The 18,141-nt window shown below is 36.2% G+C and overlaps 1 protein-coding gene and 1 long non-coding RNA gene across 4 annotated transcripts; one reads left to right on the forward strand and one right to left on the reverse strand.

Annotated features, from left to right (window-relative positions):
- Positions 1-526: 526 nt before the first annotated feature.
- LOC148238101 (uncharacterized) lies at positions 527-2,546 on the forward strand. Its single transcript, XR_015812715.1, has 2 exons — positions 527-836; positions 909-2,546. It is a non-coding gene; the product is annotated as an uncharacterized LOC148238101 (long non-coding RNA).
- Positions 2,547-6,790: 4,244 nt separating this feature from the next.
- On the reverse strand, positions 6,791-17,726 carry Cap-D3 (Chromosome associated protein D3). 3 transcript variants are annotated; one of them, XM_088205912.1, is made up of 20 exons: positions 17,640-17,726; positions 16,857-17,522; positions 16,633-16,790; positions 16,454-16,567; positions 16,237-16,380; positions 15,929-16,165; positions 15,717-15,863; positions 15,483-15,635; positions 15,196-15,371; positions 14,052-14,202; positions 13,605-13,983; positions 13,010-13,537; positions 12,764-12,846; positions 12,102-12,266; positions 11,539-11,676; positions 10,031-10,341; positions 9,860-9,964; positions 9,710-9,784; positions 8,804-9,639; positions 6,791-8,114 (listed from the first exon to the last, which is right to left on the reverse strand). In XM_088205912.1, the coding sequence occupies exons 2-16, from the start codon at positions 17,518-17,520 to the stop codon at positions 10,054-10,056; spliced, it is 3,525 nt and encodes a 1,174-aa protein (XP_088062038.1). In that variant the 5' UTR covers positions 17,521-17,522; positions 17,640-17,726; the 3' UTR covers positions 6,791-8,114; positions 8,804-9,639; positions 9,710-9,784; positions 9,860-9,964; positions 10,031-10,053. The 3 variants fall into 3 exon arrangements, with proteins under 3 accessions (XP_088062038.1, XP_088062037.1, XP_088062039.1); XM_088205911.1 differs by having other exon boundaries at positions 6,791-9,639; XM_088205913.1 differs by lacking the exon at positions 11,539-11,676 and having other exon boundaries at positions 6,791-9,639.
- Between the last annotated feature and the right edge of the window lie 415 nt (positions 17,727-18,141).

Genomic DNA, 18,141 nt, shown 5'->3' on the forward strand with positions numbered 1-18,141 from the left:
GAGGCTTTCTGGCATACTTAAAACAAGCTATACCGAATGTATTACCGGTACATTGTGTCATTCATCGACATCATTTGGTCACAAAAAACCTTAGTGAACGTTTGCATGAATCACTACATTATATTGTTGCAATTCGAGGGGCTCTCGCGCCTGCGTCGGGACTCACGCGCAGATCGGCAGTAAAGGGCCCATCGGTCGCCACGCTCGGGTGTAATGCTATCGCTCCTCAGAAATGGTGCTCTGTTATTTGAATTCGCGTGTTTCATTTTTCCAAAGGCTCTGATGTAACGGCCCCACACAGGCTCACGTAACAATATCATTAGAGCAGTTAATAAAATCAAAAGGAATGCCTTAACCTAGCCTGGACCAAGCGGGGTACTTGAAGTCCCCAAAGTCGCTATTTTTTATGTAACTTTTTAATTAATAATGTTAATAAGTTCATATTATATGAATCCTGTATTAAATTGTTACCCACGTGTTTTATTGGTTTTTAGTAGATTTCATACATAAATAAGGATTTCAAATAAACATTTGTGATGAAATCTATTGTTTTGGTATTTTTGCGTGCATTCATAACATAACAGAAAAAGCAGTTAGGATAAAATATTTTTGTTTCGCCCACACTTTCGGTTATAAATGCATAAAATGTGTATTTCATCTATTGGGTGCGAGCGAGATATACATATTGCTCTGGAATGTTTATGATTTCCAGTGTCGCCGAGGACCTAACGGATCTCTTGCAAGTTTTGAGACAGTGTTTCTTCAACGCGTGCGGTGTTTAGTTGATGGCAAATTTACTTTTTCATCATGTTTTTGTGATTTCATCATCTACATAAGTATATAATATTTAGATATGTGAAAAGTTTTATCATCTTATTATTATTTTTATTACAGTGTTTTTTTTTTAGTGTAACCTGTAAAAACAATAATAATGGCTCAAAGGCAATATAAAAATTTAGAAAGTTTATTGGAAGATGATCAGGATAATTCTGATCATGAAGATTATGATAGTGACATTGAGTTTGAGGTACTGGGACTTGATAATTCTGATGTGGAAGATATCATAGAATGCGAATCGGAAAGTGAAAATGAAAGTTTTGTGGCGACAGGTAACAATAAGTTGTTACCATTCCCGTACGATCCTCAAAATATATAAATAGACGGACAGAAACTCCAAGGGACAGTTCGCCCGATTACATTGCATCGACTCGACTACCGTCTCCGCTGACGCCCTCGCCGCCACTACCATCGCCTTCTTCGCCGACCACGCTATCCACCGGACTTCTCTCAAGGACATCTAATCAGTCACATTTTGGTCCTTCTACCCGGATTCGTGAGACGACGCCTACACGTCGCGAAGGTCTGAATCCGAAAACATCGTCGTAACCTCGAGGTCGTCCGAGGACGAACTCGCAAATGCGGAGCCGAGCAGCGCTACCCAGCCGGCAGGTTAGGACAACACATTTGTCGAGCACATCGACGAGTCAGCAGGTCCAGGAGTTGGTCCCCGAAGTGACGCAGTGGAGCGTCGAGTCGCTCGTAGAAAGAGCTAGCGGGTCCAGGATCTGGTCCCCCGAAGCTCAGCGCCAGGACATCTAGCCCCAGGAAGCTACCGTCAAATCACCTGGAGCACCACCAGGACGCCGAGTCCCGGGAAGCAGGCGCATCCAGCAGGAGAGAAAGGTTAGCGTCGATCATCATAACCTAACTTCCTCTCCATTAAACACATTTTGTTTACACTTCAATTGATAGTCATCGGTCAACAACAACATGGAGTTGTTGACCAACAGTAGGGCGTGCCTCAAAAGTGAGCTAACGAGGTTTACTAGCTGCTGATCCTGTCAATGAACAGAGGGTCAGAGATAAGTTCAGCAGCTTTGGTACACTGCTGGACAGATTCCTCGCTGTCCAGCAACAAATTAGGTTGCTGGATGCCGAAGGGTATAATGAGGAAGTCGAGGCCTTTGAGGATAGGTACTTTGAGGTCCTTAATTCGGCAAAGGTATATATAAAAGGTCAACCTGAAGTGCGACAGGAGCCAATTAACAACCAAAAATTAACGCTGCCATCCATCAACATTCCGAGTTTTGATGGCAGTCTGACAAAGTGGGTGGCCTTCCGCGACACTTATTGTCAGCTCGTACACAATAACAATGAGCTAAGCGACATTCATAAATTTCATCACTAAAAAATGCGCTTAAGGATAGCGCAGCCAGGGTGATAGAAGCTTTTCAACTGAGCACCTGAGCAACTACAATTCGGCGTGGGAAAGAGTACTGGCTCGTTTCGACAGTGTTAGGCTTATTGTCAATGTTCACATTTCATTTAGACCTGAAACCAATTCAGGTAGCTTCCCAGCAATCGCTGTTAGAACTGGTAGACACGGTTAAGACGAACATCTTAGCCCTTAAAAATCTAGGCCAAAACACTTGGGATGCCATCGTGGTGAGTTTGGTAGTACGGCGTTTAGACGACTTGTCCAAACAAGCATGGGAGAGTCAAAAAACTCATGTTGCCCGTTTCGTCGTTTGTACGCGTTCGCGAACGCCGTCGTACAGCGTTCGGGAAAGCCCCCAATTTTGACACCAGTCGGCTCCGATCGTCGTTACGAAGCGGTCGGACCACGCCGAGCTCAATAAAGCTTTTACACAAGCACACATGTTTTTGGATTCAGACCTAAGAACTAACCAGCACGCATATCCCTACACGCAACACATCTCCTCCTGGTCTTAGAGAAGACGCTAATAATATTTCAACGATAAGATCTGCTTTCGACCTCTTCATTACCCCAAATATTCTCGAAGAAATTGTTACGCACACTAACCAATTTTGTCTTCACAATGATACTAAGAAACAAATAACAATAGCAGAAATGGAAGCCTTTATTAGGGTGTTGCTAGCATCCGGATGATGTAATGGCCAACGACTTGCTCTAAAAAATATTTGGACAATAGACCTGCTTTTTAAGCAATATTTTTTTTCCATTCCAGAAATAATTTTACATTTATTTATAATAATATCAGATTTGATGATAGATCTACAAGGGAAATGAGGCTACAACAGACCAACGACAAACTTGAGCTGATTCGTTCCATATTCAACCAATTTAATACTGCTTGCCTAAGAAATTATTCTCCAGGTTTCCATATAACCGTAGACGAGCGATTGGCAGCATATCGAGGAAGATGTCCGTTTCGGGTATTCATAAAAAGCAAGCCTGGTCGGTATGGAATGAAAATATGGGTCGCTGCTGATGCAGAGACATTGTATTTATTAAATTTACAACCTTATACTGGCAAATTACAAAATGCTAGAGAACGTAATCAAGGAGCGAGAGTCGTTACTGATCTCATTCGCCTGGCCGAGGAGTAACGACAGACAATTTCTTTACATTAATTCCTTTAGCTACTTCGTTATTGGGAGAAAATATTACGTTAACTGGAACTCTTCGTAAAAACAAAAGAGAGATTCCACAGGAGTTTTTACGTGGTCGAAATCGTCCAGAATTCTCTAGCGTTTTTGGTTTCTCAGATAATTTAACTTTGGTATCGTATGTCCCAAAAAAATACAAAGAGGTCACCCTATTATCTACACAACATCACGATTGCAGTGTAGAAAATGGGGAAAGAAAAAGACCAGAAATAATTCTTCATTACAATCGAACAAAAGGAGGCGTTGACACTGGCGATAAAATGACACAGTCTTATTCTTGTGCAAGGGCAACAAGAAGATGGCCATTCAAGATGTTTATGGAAATAATAGATATGGCTGTCCTGAACGCGTATATATTATGGACTATAAAGCATCCTGAATGGATGAAAGATAATAAAAACAAAAGGCAAATTTTTATTCGTGAACTAGCAATAGATTTAATAAAAAAAAATGTAGAATGTTGTCAAAGCAGTGGAAAATATTACCACAAACACATTCAACTTGGCTTTGAAATTTTTAATAAATCTACGACCAGTGTCCCTCCTTCAACGATCCAGCAAACAACTCAAGGTAAATGATGCACTTTATATATTTATTTATCTCAAGATAACCGATGAATTTTTGACGGAAACGACTTGTGCTGGTTCTACCGCATGCACGGAAGCGCAGCGCGACGATGCCGTCTCCCGTGCACTTGGAACAAATCCCGAAGAGCGGCGGGAAACGACAGCGAGAGTCGTTAACGGCGGAAAACAACCTCTAAATATCTCGCCGCCTTATCGGGTGGACGATTCTTGATCGACACAGGCTCGGAAGTGTCAATTTATCCTCGCCGCGCAGCCGACTTCATCGAACCAACGAGATATGAGCTCTTCACGGCCAACGGAGCCAAAATCAAGACGTACGGCCAGCGAACTTTGAAATTAGATTTTGGGTTAGGAAGCGAGTTTGTATGGAAGCTCATTGTGGCCGATGTTACTAGGCTCATCGTCAGGGCCAATTTTTTATCGCATTTCCACCTCATCGTGAACTTGAAACACGCGACACTCACTGATGGAGCCGCTCGCTCGACGACGAAAGGGAGATCCACTGGACACAACGCAGCGGAGGAAGTCCACGTTGTTTCCGACCGGTCGCAGTTCCACGCGCTGCTCGCCGAGTTCTCGGAAATAACCCGCCCCGACGGACAACCGAATGCGCGCATCAAACACGATACCGTCCACTACATAACGATGACACCTGGACTACCGGTGACTGCTAAATTGCGACGCCTTGACGCCAGGAAGATGCTGGAGGCGAAAACTGCTTTCGACAGGATGGTACGTGATGGCATCGCCCGGCCATCGAAGAGCAGCTGGGCGTCCCCCTGGCACCTTGTCTCCAAGAAAGCCGGAGAATGGCACCCGTGCGAAGACTATCGCGCGCTTAACGCACGCACGGTACCAGACCGTTACCCGGTGCTGCACATTTAAGACTTCGCAAGCCAGCTAAGTGGGAAAAGAGTATTCTTGTCGATAGATCTGATGCGCGCGTATCACCAGATTCTGATGGCAGCTGAAGACACAGGAAGAATACATAGGACACCACTTTTCCCCATCGAACAAGACATCACTGACACCGCTGCAACCGGAGATCAACCCTTTACTCCCGGAAACTGAGGACGAGCAAGCAACGCCACGCAGCCCATCACCCACGACATCAAGACCAACCAGGACTCGACGAATACCCGGCCACCTGCAGGATTTCGACTTGGGTTCGCCTTAATCGTGAACTGCTCACGGCTAGTTCACTGGAGAGTCAGTCAGCAGTCGAACACTACGTCAACGGGACGTACGCACGCCAAAAAGCGATGGTAGAATATTATGGAAAACACGGCTGTAAACAATTTATAAAATCTAAGCCTGTACGATATGGCTACAAACTATGGGAAGGTGCAACTCATAATGGCTATATTGTGTGGATGGAACCACATTAGGGATCTTCACTTTTCTGCGTTACTTTTATTTCTCATCTGTCGAATCAATGGCACGCAGTCGCCCATCTATCAAAGGTAGAAGTCGATATCTACGTGATATTGACTTACTTTAAATTTTGATATAATATAGGAACTCATATAGACGGCCTCTCGGCTATGATAGACACCTTCAGAGGTAAAAATATAATTATAGGAGGCAACTTTAACGCCCACTCAACCATATGGGGCGACCCTGACCCTAAGAAATATAATAAGAACTCGGTTATCAAAAAAAAGTGCGTGCAAGTTACGTCTTGTCGGAGTTGATAGCCAAACACTCGAAACCATTTACAGAAGGTGATTTCATCAAGGAATGTGTAATTAAAGCTGGAGAAATTGTTTGTCCTGAAAGTGTGAAGGCCTTTAAAATAATCTCGTTGTCTCGAAATACAGTAGCAGAAAGAATTACCGATTTAGCCGGAAATTTAAGTGACCAGATCAAAGCAAAATCACTAAGTTTAGTTTTTTTTTCTATTGCCTGTGACGAGAGTACGGACATTAGTGGCGTAGCTCAATTAGCTGTATTTATTCGTGCTTGCGACAAGGATTTCATAGTTTTTGAAGAATTATTGGAGCTACTACCGATGCCTAGCACTATGACAGGAAACGATATATTTAATTGTGTTTATAAACTTCTCGAAAAATACCATCTACCATTGTCAAAGTTGAGTTCTGTAGCTACAGATGGTGCTCCTTCAATGACCGGAAAAACCAACGGATTCGTGGCATTATTGCAGAAAAAAAAAGTGAAATTTGTGACAGATCAAAGATTCATCATACGCACTGCATTATACACCAAGAGGTATTATGCGCGAAAATAATAGAAATGGAAAAGGTGATGAATTCTGTCAAGAAAATTATCAATTTTATTAGATCTCGGGGCTTAAATCAGCGACAATTCTCTGTTTTTCCAAGTGATTTAAACAGCGAATATTCTGGATTAACTTATTATACTGAAGTCCGTTGGTTATCTTGCTCCAAGGTACTCAATACATTTTGGAATTTAAAAGAAGAAATATGCCAATTTTTAAAATTTAAAAATCAAGACGTAAGCATGTTCACCGATACACTATGGCTACAAAATTTATCCTTCATGGTGAATATAACAAAACACTTGCGTGATTTAAACTTGCAAGGAAGAGATCAGATAATAACACAAATGTTTGACCATATTAAAGCGTTTCAATGCAAGTTAGTTCTTTGGGAAAAGCAGCTGAAAAATGGGGATTTAACCCATTTTCCAACATGCAAAGAATTGGAGAAGTCGAGTGAGAATGTCTCATATACAAAATACAGTGACAAAATTTTAAATCTGAAAACTGAATTTGAAAGAAGGTTTATTGATTTTCAATGTTTAGAAGAAAAGTTTACTTTGTTTTGTTCAATTTTTTCAATCAATATAGAATTAGTGCCTGGTTATTTGCAGATGGAGATAATCGATATCCAATGCAATACAGAAATGAAGGCGAAATTCAATGAGGTCGGCGTGTCAGAATTTTATAAATATTTACCTCTAAAATATGAAAATACAAGGAAAATGGCAATGGAAATCATTTCAATGTTTGGTAGTACGTATCGGTGTGAGCAAGCTTTCACTATTTTGAAGGGGAATAAGTCGTCAGTGAGAAGTAAAATTACCGATCAGCATCTAGCAGTAGTTTTAAAGGTTGCAACTGCAGATAAGATTTCTCCCAATATCGAAAAATTAATAAAAGAGAAAAGATGCCAAATATCTGGGAAAAAACTTTGAATCTTTTATGATAATTTTTTTATTTACATTTTAATTTCTTTGCTTTCATTTCTTGTATTTATATTTAATTTATTGTATTCGCGCCTTTGAGGGAGAAAAATAAATCTTTTCTTAGATGAAAACTGTTGATTTTGATTTTTTGCGGCCCGCATGAGTTTATACCGTGAAAATTTGGCCCGCTGTACTTTTGAGTTTGACACCCATGCTCTACAGCCTCGATTCGCGGCTAGGAATTACGGACTGAAAGATCCATAAGGACGTATGCCTCTTGGACCACAGGCTGATCACGATGAGGATCTGCCATAGGCGCGCAAAGGCGACGGGGACCAAATAGCTGATGAGCCGCATAATCTTCCCGGGGCGCTTCCAAACTGCGAAAGAAAATTGGGAGATTGGGAGACCTGCAAATGGAGCTCGACAGCCGTTCTACCGTTCAGAGGGTGCCAAAACTGCTGTTCAGAGGGAGTCTTCCCGAGTTGCTGGAAACTCGGGAAGATGGTGATTCTCACTAGATCCGGAAACAAGGACAGAAGCGATCCGAAGGCATATAGGTCGACCACATTGCTCCCGACCATAGGAAAGCTCTTATTCGAAAGAAGGTTATTCTCTCGACTAACAACCCTCGGTGCTGATGCTCGCCGTCGCACGTTTATTTTCACCATGTAAACAAATATTTATCGTCAATAAAATACTACTGCAGCAGCTCAATTTGTGTCTAATTGCCACCCGTCACTATCCCATCGCCAAATAACAAATTGTATATTCACATAATTAAGGAAATAGTTTATACTAAACAACTGTAAATAATATTATGTTAAATAAAGAAACAGCTAAGTTCTTTTTTTAACATCATTAACCTTGAAATAAGTTTTTATTTGTGTTAGGTGGGATGTAATAGGAATGATTCCTTACGAGTTACTAAAACTTGAGCAGTGTATTGTGCTCAATTAGCTAGATTAAAGACGGAGTCAAACTATCAGTTTTGGTGAATAACAAAAGACAGAATTTACAGCATGACAATGCAACATCACACGCGGCAAGCCAGGAACCCAAAAAAAATCAGAGAGCTTAATTTTGAAGTTCTACAGCATCCACCGTATTCGCCTGATTGCATCATCTGATCATCTTTTCAAATCTAAAGATTATGAATGTTATAAATAACATTCAGTTGGCAAAATTTTTTTTGTTTTTTTTGTAGATGTCTAAAATCATTTAGAATCATTCAACAAAAAAAAAACAACAGCTTTATAAAAAAGGAATTGAAAAATTGCCTAATCTGTGGAGAATGATTATAGATTATACTGGAAAGCATTTTAAAAAATAAAATTGTTTTCTGTGTATTAGGTGTATGGCGATCCCAAGACGCAGCATACGCGAAAGTGAAGTCCTGCTGAGCCTTGCACCCAAACTAAGCGGCGCCGTACAATGACGCTGCATCCCCACCACCGCAAGCAACGCACAGAGTGTGGATACTTTTGCGCACTACAATATAAGGCGGTGCCAAAAGTTCACTTTATCATTCGACTCTGGACATTCGACTCTACAACACTCAACTGGACTACAACTCGCCGCTCGACTTGACTACTCCTTTGAACTCAGATCTATGCCTCGCCTCCTGTCTGAGCAACCATTTCCAGAACACGCGCTTGAGGATATAAATCGACGACTGTCAAAGGATCACCATCAAAACACGTCAAGATTCTACTGGAAGATTTCATAAGGGCCACTTTGTACAGTTGGCCGTACAAACGTCCTATCACAAATCGTCAATCGGCACTCCAAAAACTACTAATAGAAGCGTAAACCGACCGCTTCAGGTGCATTTCGTTAATTGGAAATAATATACGGTTATTTACCAGATACGTATAAATCTAGAACCATAAATAACTGATTGACCAAGCTGTAGGTTTTATGATATGATAGATATAATTTCTATACACCAAAGAGTTCAAGACTAAATAATAAATGCAAATTTACCCAATTATTAGGCAAAATTGATTCTCAGTATTCTAACCCAAATTATAACCTGCAACATTACGCCCTGGGTCTGGGTCTTGTTGCTTTTTAGTTCTGCCACTGATCACAATGTTATTTAGTGAAAAATACATATTATAATTGATTTAAAGCCTATTGAGGCCAATTAAATCTTATTAATCTTTTAAACACATAGAACTAATAATTAAGATTGTTATTAAACAATTTTGAGTTACGCAAATTTGGGAAGAACAAAATTTTTTATGATAAGTTAAGACATAATGCGTAGCATAATTTAAAAATAAACGACAAAATGTAATTTCACATAGCTGTTTCTGGAAATATGCTTTTCTGTTTGCATGAGGTTCTTCGTTCAATGCAGGAACTTTGTTTCTTCATTTTCATTTATTATCTCTTCATTCAATGCAGGAGCTTTGTTTCTTCATTTTCATTTAATATCTCAAGCTCCCTGAAATTGTAAAATATATTAAAAAAATGCGCAATATTAATTATTGTAATTTATAATTAGAAATACCAACCAATTGATCAAATCTGTTTTTGATAACTTCATTGAAAATTATCATTAAGGGGACCATAGATAATTGCGTTTCTTCCTAGAATTAAATTTATTCATCAAAAACTATGTTATGATTGCCATGGAAATATTTTATATTGACATTTGTACATACCAATGTGCAGTAGCCATATAAAACTGCATTCTTTTGCGTTTTGTAGTCATTGTTAGAGAACTCGCAGTAACTATTATTTTTTTCCGGTGCATTGACTCACTTAATCTAATATTAAAAAAAATATGATAATTGTTGAGATTCTTCATATTATATTAAAAAAAACATGCATACAATATGTTACTCTGAGGATTTCTCTAATCACTATCACCATCATCTGATTGGTTATTCAGATTGAGTCTTCTTCTACTGTCTCTTTGCTGACCAGATATACTTTTTCTCTTAGGAGTCTCCAAAGTACCCGTAGGCTTTTTAGAGGTAGAGCATGATGCTTCAGATTTGCTCATCGACCTCACCGGTGTCTTTGAAGCTCTCCTCTTGACTGTAGTGCCATCCGTCGATTGCATTACAACTTGACTATCATTTGCTTGGAATTGCTTGATCTCACTAAGGAAATCAACGTCAGCGTCAAACACTTCTTCAATCTAAAAAAATATATCATTCAAGACTGTCATTATGGGTGTTAACAAAATGAATTATTATGTATGATTAGAAACAAGTGCATAATTTAGGCACTCAAATTTTCAAGACCATCACTACATTTTTCAAACTCTACACACAAACACAATAATTATTAAGCTTATATGGATTGCATTTAAGAACACGGACACAACAAAAGCGATAATATACGTGCATTGAAAGTAGCGTGCAGACAAAAACAGTATAAACCGTTATCGGCAGGAATCCAAATAATTAATTTTAGTTGGACTAACGTGAATGATCCGAAGCCAACTATTTTACAACTAAAAAAAATCTTCCAACTCTGGCCGTAAGAATCAGGTAAATTTTGCCAGTGTGTTGAAAAAAAAAATTTTAAAGGGTACACATTATATTTTTTTAACAGAAACTTATAAGAAATAATACTGCAAATCAGATATCTACAAGGTTTTAAAGATTTCCTGACAATAAGTTCTTAGATGAGACCATCTGCAATAGGTAGTATTTCTATCAAAATATATCTAAAAATAGTCAGCATGTAACATTGATAACTTACTTATTCCTCAACAGAAATGTGTCAGAGCTCAAAGGTTCAAGCGAATAGGTTAGCATATAGCTAGAATTGAAGACTGAATGCCTACGTAAAAATGAAATTTAATATGTATATATTTTGGAAGACTAACTAAGCTTAAGTTCAGAACATACAACAAGCTATGAACAAAAAAATTTAAATATGTATTTTTAAAATAGCAAATAAATTGATTAAATCGTTAGTCTTCGTTAGTTATTACAGCTTTAATCTACCAAATTTGTGATTATTGTTACATGTTCAAAAATTTAAAACGAAACTCCGGAGAATATTAATGATAGTATTATTTAAAGTAAAATGCTATTTTAAATTTTAGATTAAATTGTGCAGTTTTTTCACTATGTAAAATAATATTCTCTATTATTATAATATAACCTAACTTGCATATTAAAACACCATGCAAGGTTATTCAAAAAAACATAAATTATTTAAATAACAACATAAAAAAAACAGTAATATAAAATTCTCCCGGTCAAGTAAAATCTATTCGCCCATAAAATAATATTAAATTAAAAAATCATCCGTTGTTTCATACCATTATCGTCAATTATGATTATATTACATTATAATTATTACAATCTATAGTAAGATTTACCTCGTTCTTGTACTTATTTAGGAGATCACAGGCGTAGCTAATTACGTTCACAACCAATGGTGATTTATTCGTTTTAAGTTGGTGGTAAAGTTTCATCACTAATGGTACGACTCTTTCTATATCGTTAGATCTCATTTTCTGCAAATATTTTAATATATAGAATATAAAGCGTAATTAATTACACTGTGCTCGTAAAAGGTTGTTTTGATAAAAAAAATAATATAAATGCTATAACATACACTTTCTAAGAAAATTATCAACTACAAATCACACATTAAATATTAGATACAATATAATATCATTTTGAGCTGTTAAAACAATTATTTTATATTAAGTTGTAAATGTAAAATTCCCGTTAAAGATCTAGCTTGCATTCCAATGTAACAGATTAAACATAATTCATAGATTTTAACAGTTCAAAGACAATATGATGATGAATGAGCATGAACCAGTATTATGTAGCAATGCAAGCATAAGCAAATACGTGTAAATATGACTTGATATGTATCAATAAGTTTCCCAAAATACAAATTAGTTAATCACAAGTAATAAATTAATCTCACTCGAGCCACAATATTAGTTTCCACTCTCTTTTCCATGTCTTCGTGATGATCTTTACTAGGAACATAGTTTGATATCTTCTTGAGTACGTCAAGAACATCGCGAAGAACGTCAGTGCTAACAGTGCCGGCTTCTCCAGCGGTTAGTGCTTGATTGCACAACCGAACCTAAAACATTATGATGTCCAAGTAAAATTTATAAAAAAACACCCAAAATACATTAGTTTTCGTTGCGTCTTGTTCATTGAGGGACGTTGAGGTCGTGTAGTTGGGGGACTAGAAAATACTCATACAAATTTTTGCATCACGTATGTATGAATCAGTTGCGTGTGGTGAGATATCCTCCCTTTGGCTCGCTCACACAAAGTAACAGGCACCCAAATAGCACGTCCCCAATTTACCGTGTTATTGGGAGGTCTACTGTATCGTATTGCGAATTGCAAATTTTTCTATATGATTAAAAAAATATACAATTTTTTTTAAGCAAATATCAAAAAGTGATGTTACATAAAGATTTTAATATTCTATTTAAGCATATGAACAGCTGTGAAATAAAGTTCAAAAGTTCATGACACCTATAGAAGTTTTCCACACCTGGGGCTTGTTCGCTAAGGTTTATAGTCCACGGTGAAATAATTAATAAGAAATAATATAATAATAACTACCTGCGTGTTGAGCCTTTGCAAGTTTGTCATATTACTCAGCATGAGGTCGTAAATGAGATATCGAGATATTCGTTTCTCTTCACCTAAAATGATAAAAAAGATTATTTAAACATCATAAATGTGAAGAAGATCCTAAAATGGATTCACTGATAAGAAATTAATCATTCTACTTGGTATCTTTAGTTTCAGAAAAAATCATACATTCTCTCGCAAAAAATATTATATAAATTTCAAATCCGTTATTACCTTCTAATGAGAACATCTGCCTCTCCGTATCGTACATGTCATACTTTTGATAATATGGATCTTTATAATTATTAAAACGAAACACTGAATTTACAAAATTGTTGTACAGGACATTTTTGTCTCTAACTACCAAGCAACAAGTTATGTAATAAACAGCTATATCTCGAATTTTTTCATCAGGATCGCATATTAACGTAAAATAATTATAATATAAAGTTCCTCGAAATTTTAAAAACTCCGACACCAACAACTGCGTAATGAGCTGAGTGGCCATTCTTCTCAATACTAGATCAGGGCTGGCGAGGCATAGATACATTCCAGACATTTTAGCTTCAACAATGGATGTGAATCTGACACTAAGATCAGCTAAAAGACACATGGAATTAATCCGAAGCGTCAGTGGACATTCCGAATTAGATAACAATTCCGCACATAATCTAGACACAATCGCCGCTGTTTGCGGATCTTTCAAACTTAGCTTCCCTAGTGCTATTATCGATGTCGCACATGTTGTTATGATTACATTTTCTGAAAGCGTAAATAAATTAATATACCACACTTATAATTATGAAAAAAGTTGTGTAAAATAGTTTACCGGATTCAAATTCACTGACTGTCGCTATTAATAAATTAATGACATCTGAAGACGGTTTCCTGGTCGAAGCGAAGCAAATATCTCCAAAAGCCATAATGGTATGGTCAATCATACTGCTGTGTCTATCTTCAGATTCCAAATGTGAAATTATCTTTTCCTCCAGCTCGATCATTATTTGCGTAGCCCATGTGTAGTCGTTGTTTAGGCTGAGCTTCATCGCAAGATTGACTGCACTTTGTGTAGATCCGCAAAATACACTTTCGTTACGGATATCTTCGACTAAACTACCTCTCAAAGATTCTTTCTGAGAAGTTGATAGGAATTTACTCCACTCGCAGAGAATCTCTTGAAGTAATATTACTAATCTAATATCGGCAAACTGAAACATTACAGTTAAATTACCTTTTTTCATATTATATATTACAGACAAATGTTACGTTACAATACCATAGGATCAGTCGTTCTTTCGTTGTAATAATCTAGCACAAATGAGATATTTTTAATTGTTGTATAGCGAGCCACACTCGACAACAAAACCCAACAATAAATATTGTTCTCAGTTTTTGCATGAGTCAGCACAGAATCAACGAGCGTAGGTCTAAAATTTAAAATTAATACACATATATTTTTAAATAGGTAAAAATAGTTTAATAATTTATTAGAGATAACGACTTAATCTTCTTAACCCTTTACATGCCTCAAGCACGTTGTATATATCCATATCGGATGAGCGTGTGTGTATAAGCGCTCTACTTTAAACTTAAATATTTTATTAGCCAGTGTAATAAAATAAGTAGAACACAACACTTTTATAATATTAGAGTAATACTAAGACTGCTTAACCTTCTATGTGTTCTATCTAGTGCAGGAAATGGCTATGTTAGTTATTTTTATTTTGGATGAATATTCGCAAAGTTGACAAATTAAGTTTTTACATAGCAAGTCTTGATAATAAACTTGCTATATATTTCCAAAGTAATGTTTGTATTAGGTTTATTTTCAATAAATATTAGAAATAATGCAAGTTATAACTTTCTTTCTTGAAAGATAGTTTTTGAATTTACTAATGTATTTCAAAGTTTTTTAACTTATGTGTTTAAAAATGTTATCTAATCCTTTTTTATATTTTTCATTCATTTTAAAATTTATATTTTTATGTGTAATACTTCAAAAAACCTTTGAATAGTTAGAAAAAAATTATAATTTTTTTTAAACTATAATACGTTTCAAATGAAATATGTTGATTTTTATGGTAATGTGTTTTTTTGCACGCTATTGTATATTACTTATATAAAAAAATGCAATTTTAGAATAATTGTGACCCAAATTTAAACTTAAGATGGAGTTTCACAATAATGTACCTCTATAGATATTTTTAGTGTTTAAAAGTGCAAGTGCGGGCCATGTAGGTAGTGGAAAATAACTGATTGGCCAAGATACTAATCAAATGAAAATGGAGTGGAGAGACTGAAGCTTAGTCGACAGTCTTATTTTCTATGATTTATTGAAAAAAGTATAAGACCATTTGAGTCGATACTTAATGATACATGTATACATAATTTAGATGTATTAGTTATAGAAATTGTCATACTTGAAATAACTCTGTTTTGATAGCTGAAGACATGCTCTGTTCAATTGTTTCCGCATATTTTTTTTTACGATCATGTTCATCAAAATCCAAGGAAACCTAGTAAATTCCTTTGTAGTATATGTAGTAATTTGGTTAAATAAAAGAATCTTCAATGACTCTAAAACTATTTCTTGAACCTACAATTGAAATATTATTTGAAGCAGTGGAATGATTGCCATTTAAACGTAAGAGTAAAAGCAAAGTTTTTTATTAAATTTAATTAACTTTGTGATAGAAAATATACAAACTTTAGCTTCTGGATCATTAAGTTGATATAACGGCCCATCCAGCCACGACTCTGCGATTGTCGTATTTCGCCAGTGACTCGCTAAATTGGTTAAAGATTGAATTGCTGCCATGCGAACAGTCATACTTCCATCTCGGCATAACACAACTAAATGCTACGCATTGTAAAAGTAATAAAAAATAGTATTAAAAACTATTTATAAAAAATATATATATAAAAAAAACATGTTAATCACCTTTAAATTTGTTTGAATTAGCAATGCTTCTCTTGTTTTCAATATATTATTTAATAGCTTGATTGCAGAACGTCGAACGTTAGCTCTCTCGTCTTTCAATCTCTGAACAGCTATATTTAATAAATCATCATTATTTCCAAATAACTCCTGAAAAATAAATTATTAATTTAATATTAATTGAATCAATAGACAATGTTTATGATATTGTGTACCTTTACAATGTTGTTCAATGAATTGTTGTCGGGTGAAGTGCACACCACTAGTATGTTGAACGCTTGTAAACGTACAGTGCACGAAACGTCTTGGCATCTTTCAACTACAACCTTCAACAGATCCTTGTGTCCAATGCTGTGAGTTAAAGCAATATCGACTTGGTTCTCATCATTAAAGTTTGCTTCGTTTTCTTCTGAATAACGTTCATTTCCCGCCATTATGTACCCAATTACTTCCTGAAACCGTACAGAAAAAAATAAAGAAAAATGGCTTAAGCCAACTACTTTATTTGAAACGGGATACGAACCAATGCGACACTTCGCCAATTAGGCAAATGACTTCTGGATAATTTAATTAGCCATTTTAAATGTTCACTGTACGATTCGATCGGCAAGAAAGACGATAGTCCAACTATTAACTTCACCCTAAATAATCTTAAGTCACTTCTTTCCTAAAATTGAATTTTATAATCGAGAAATTGTAAGAATTATGATATATTATTTTGCTACTGAAACTGAACATACCAATGTTTCACAACATAAATGCTGCAATAAGCACATAAAACCAGTTATTGCATTCGCACCGTACTTATCTACCAATATTTTACAATAATTATAAGCAGATGTTTTAGAAGAAAACTATAAATTACATACAAATTATTAAATAAAATAATTAATAAATATAATAAATAAAAATATAATACCATAAAATTAGACGAGCTTTTATTTGTTTCTGTAAGTTTTGGTAGAATATACTTGAATATCGTAAGAATTACAAATTTATCTGGATCGTCAACGCTCTCAATTAACATATCGATACACTTATAAGAAGTTTTAGTGATCTCTTCTAGAAGTCGCTTATCTGTAAATCAATAAAATGTAATATTATCTCAATAAAACGATAGCAAAGATAATTTGTAATATTTACCAATATTTAAACGAAAATGCAACTGCACATTATTCATTAAATCTATGAGGCAACTGACGGTCTCCTCGGTTGCAATTTTGTTGCATTTTAAATTGAACTTATCTACTAAAACAATTAAATCTTCTAAAGATAGCTGCAAATGTTTGTTTATAGAGTTCGCCTCTAAGCACACGCTCTTATCGTTAAAAATGTCTTCGTTTCCCAATATTTTATTGGCAAACTTGAATATCTTTAAGCATGTGACGAACATTTGTACATGATACACCGAATAAGCCTGGCTGCCAGGAATAGTGAGCATGACAAAATACAAATTAGCAGAATATATAGCGCACAAACGATGTTTCTTATTAGCAATATCCGCCTCGCCTCTGTTTATCAAGTGGAGCAACAGAGCGATTAATTTTTCGGGTTTCATCACGTTGACTAGAGTCTTCCAAGATTCCTCTTCCTCAGTGCTCAACACTTCGGTCAAAATTTTCTTAATTTCTCTAATCGTGTCGATTGTCACATCGGCTTGACAGAGATGAAGTTGGTACTCTGGAGGAGGCGGTATATCGTCCATGAATTCAGCGTCCCAGATGTCTTGCACCCAATCATCGCTTAAATCTTGCAAATGCAAATTTTCCAAAAGGCCGGCCAAAGCGTCGCTCGGGTTGGACTCCATTTCTGAAACACCACATAACCTCAATCACTAAACATTCCAGCAATCGATTGAATCGCCGAAGACAAAAAGTAAATCAGCACTAACCGTGTAAGCAAAAGATGTAAGACAGTTTCACTTACTTTTTACTTTGATTTGTATATTATATCAACATTGAAGTGACAAAACAAATTTCTACACTAACTACAGGCAACGTTCGCCCGCCATTTAAAAAAAACCGTCTTGGTCAAAGCAAGCGTTTTTGTGGACCGTAAAAAATATTCACAAAATATAAAAACGCCTTTAATCAATTCTCGAGAAATATCGGTGACGATTAAACCACGAATAGTCATAATAAACGAACGCGCAATTTCGCCAAGTTCGCGAAATCCGACGCCAACCGCCGCAAGTTTGAATTTGGCCATAACACAATTGATGCATGGACGAGTTAAATTCTATTAGTACTAAAATTTATGATTAGCGAAGAATACATAGTTGAACCGCGTAATCTACGTTCATACGAAGACACTAAAAGACGGAACATAAAAAATACAATGGTTTCTAGAAATTCGAAACGAAACATAACCTAATTCGAAATAATCATAACCTAATTAATTTATATACGTGAACTTACGTTAATATTAT

Source organism: Plectrocnemia conspersa, unplaced genomic scaffold (genome assembly GCF_051122295.1).
Source record: "Plectrocnemia conspersa isolate PC_06_02 unplaced genomic scaffold, ASM5112229v1 ptg000002l, whole genome shotgun sequence".
Taxonomy (NCBI): Eukaryota; Metazoa; Arthropoda; class Insecta; order Trichoptera; family Polycentropodidae; genus Plectrocnemia; species Plectrocnemia conspersa.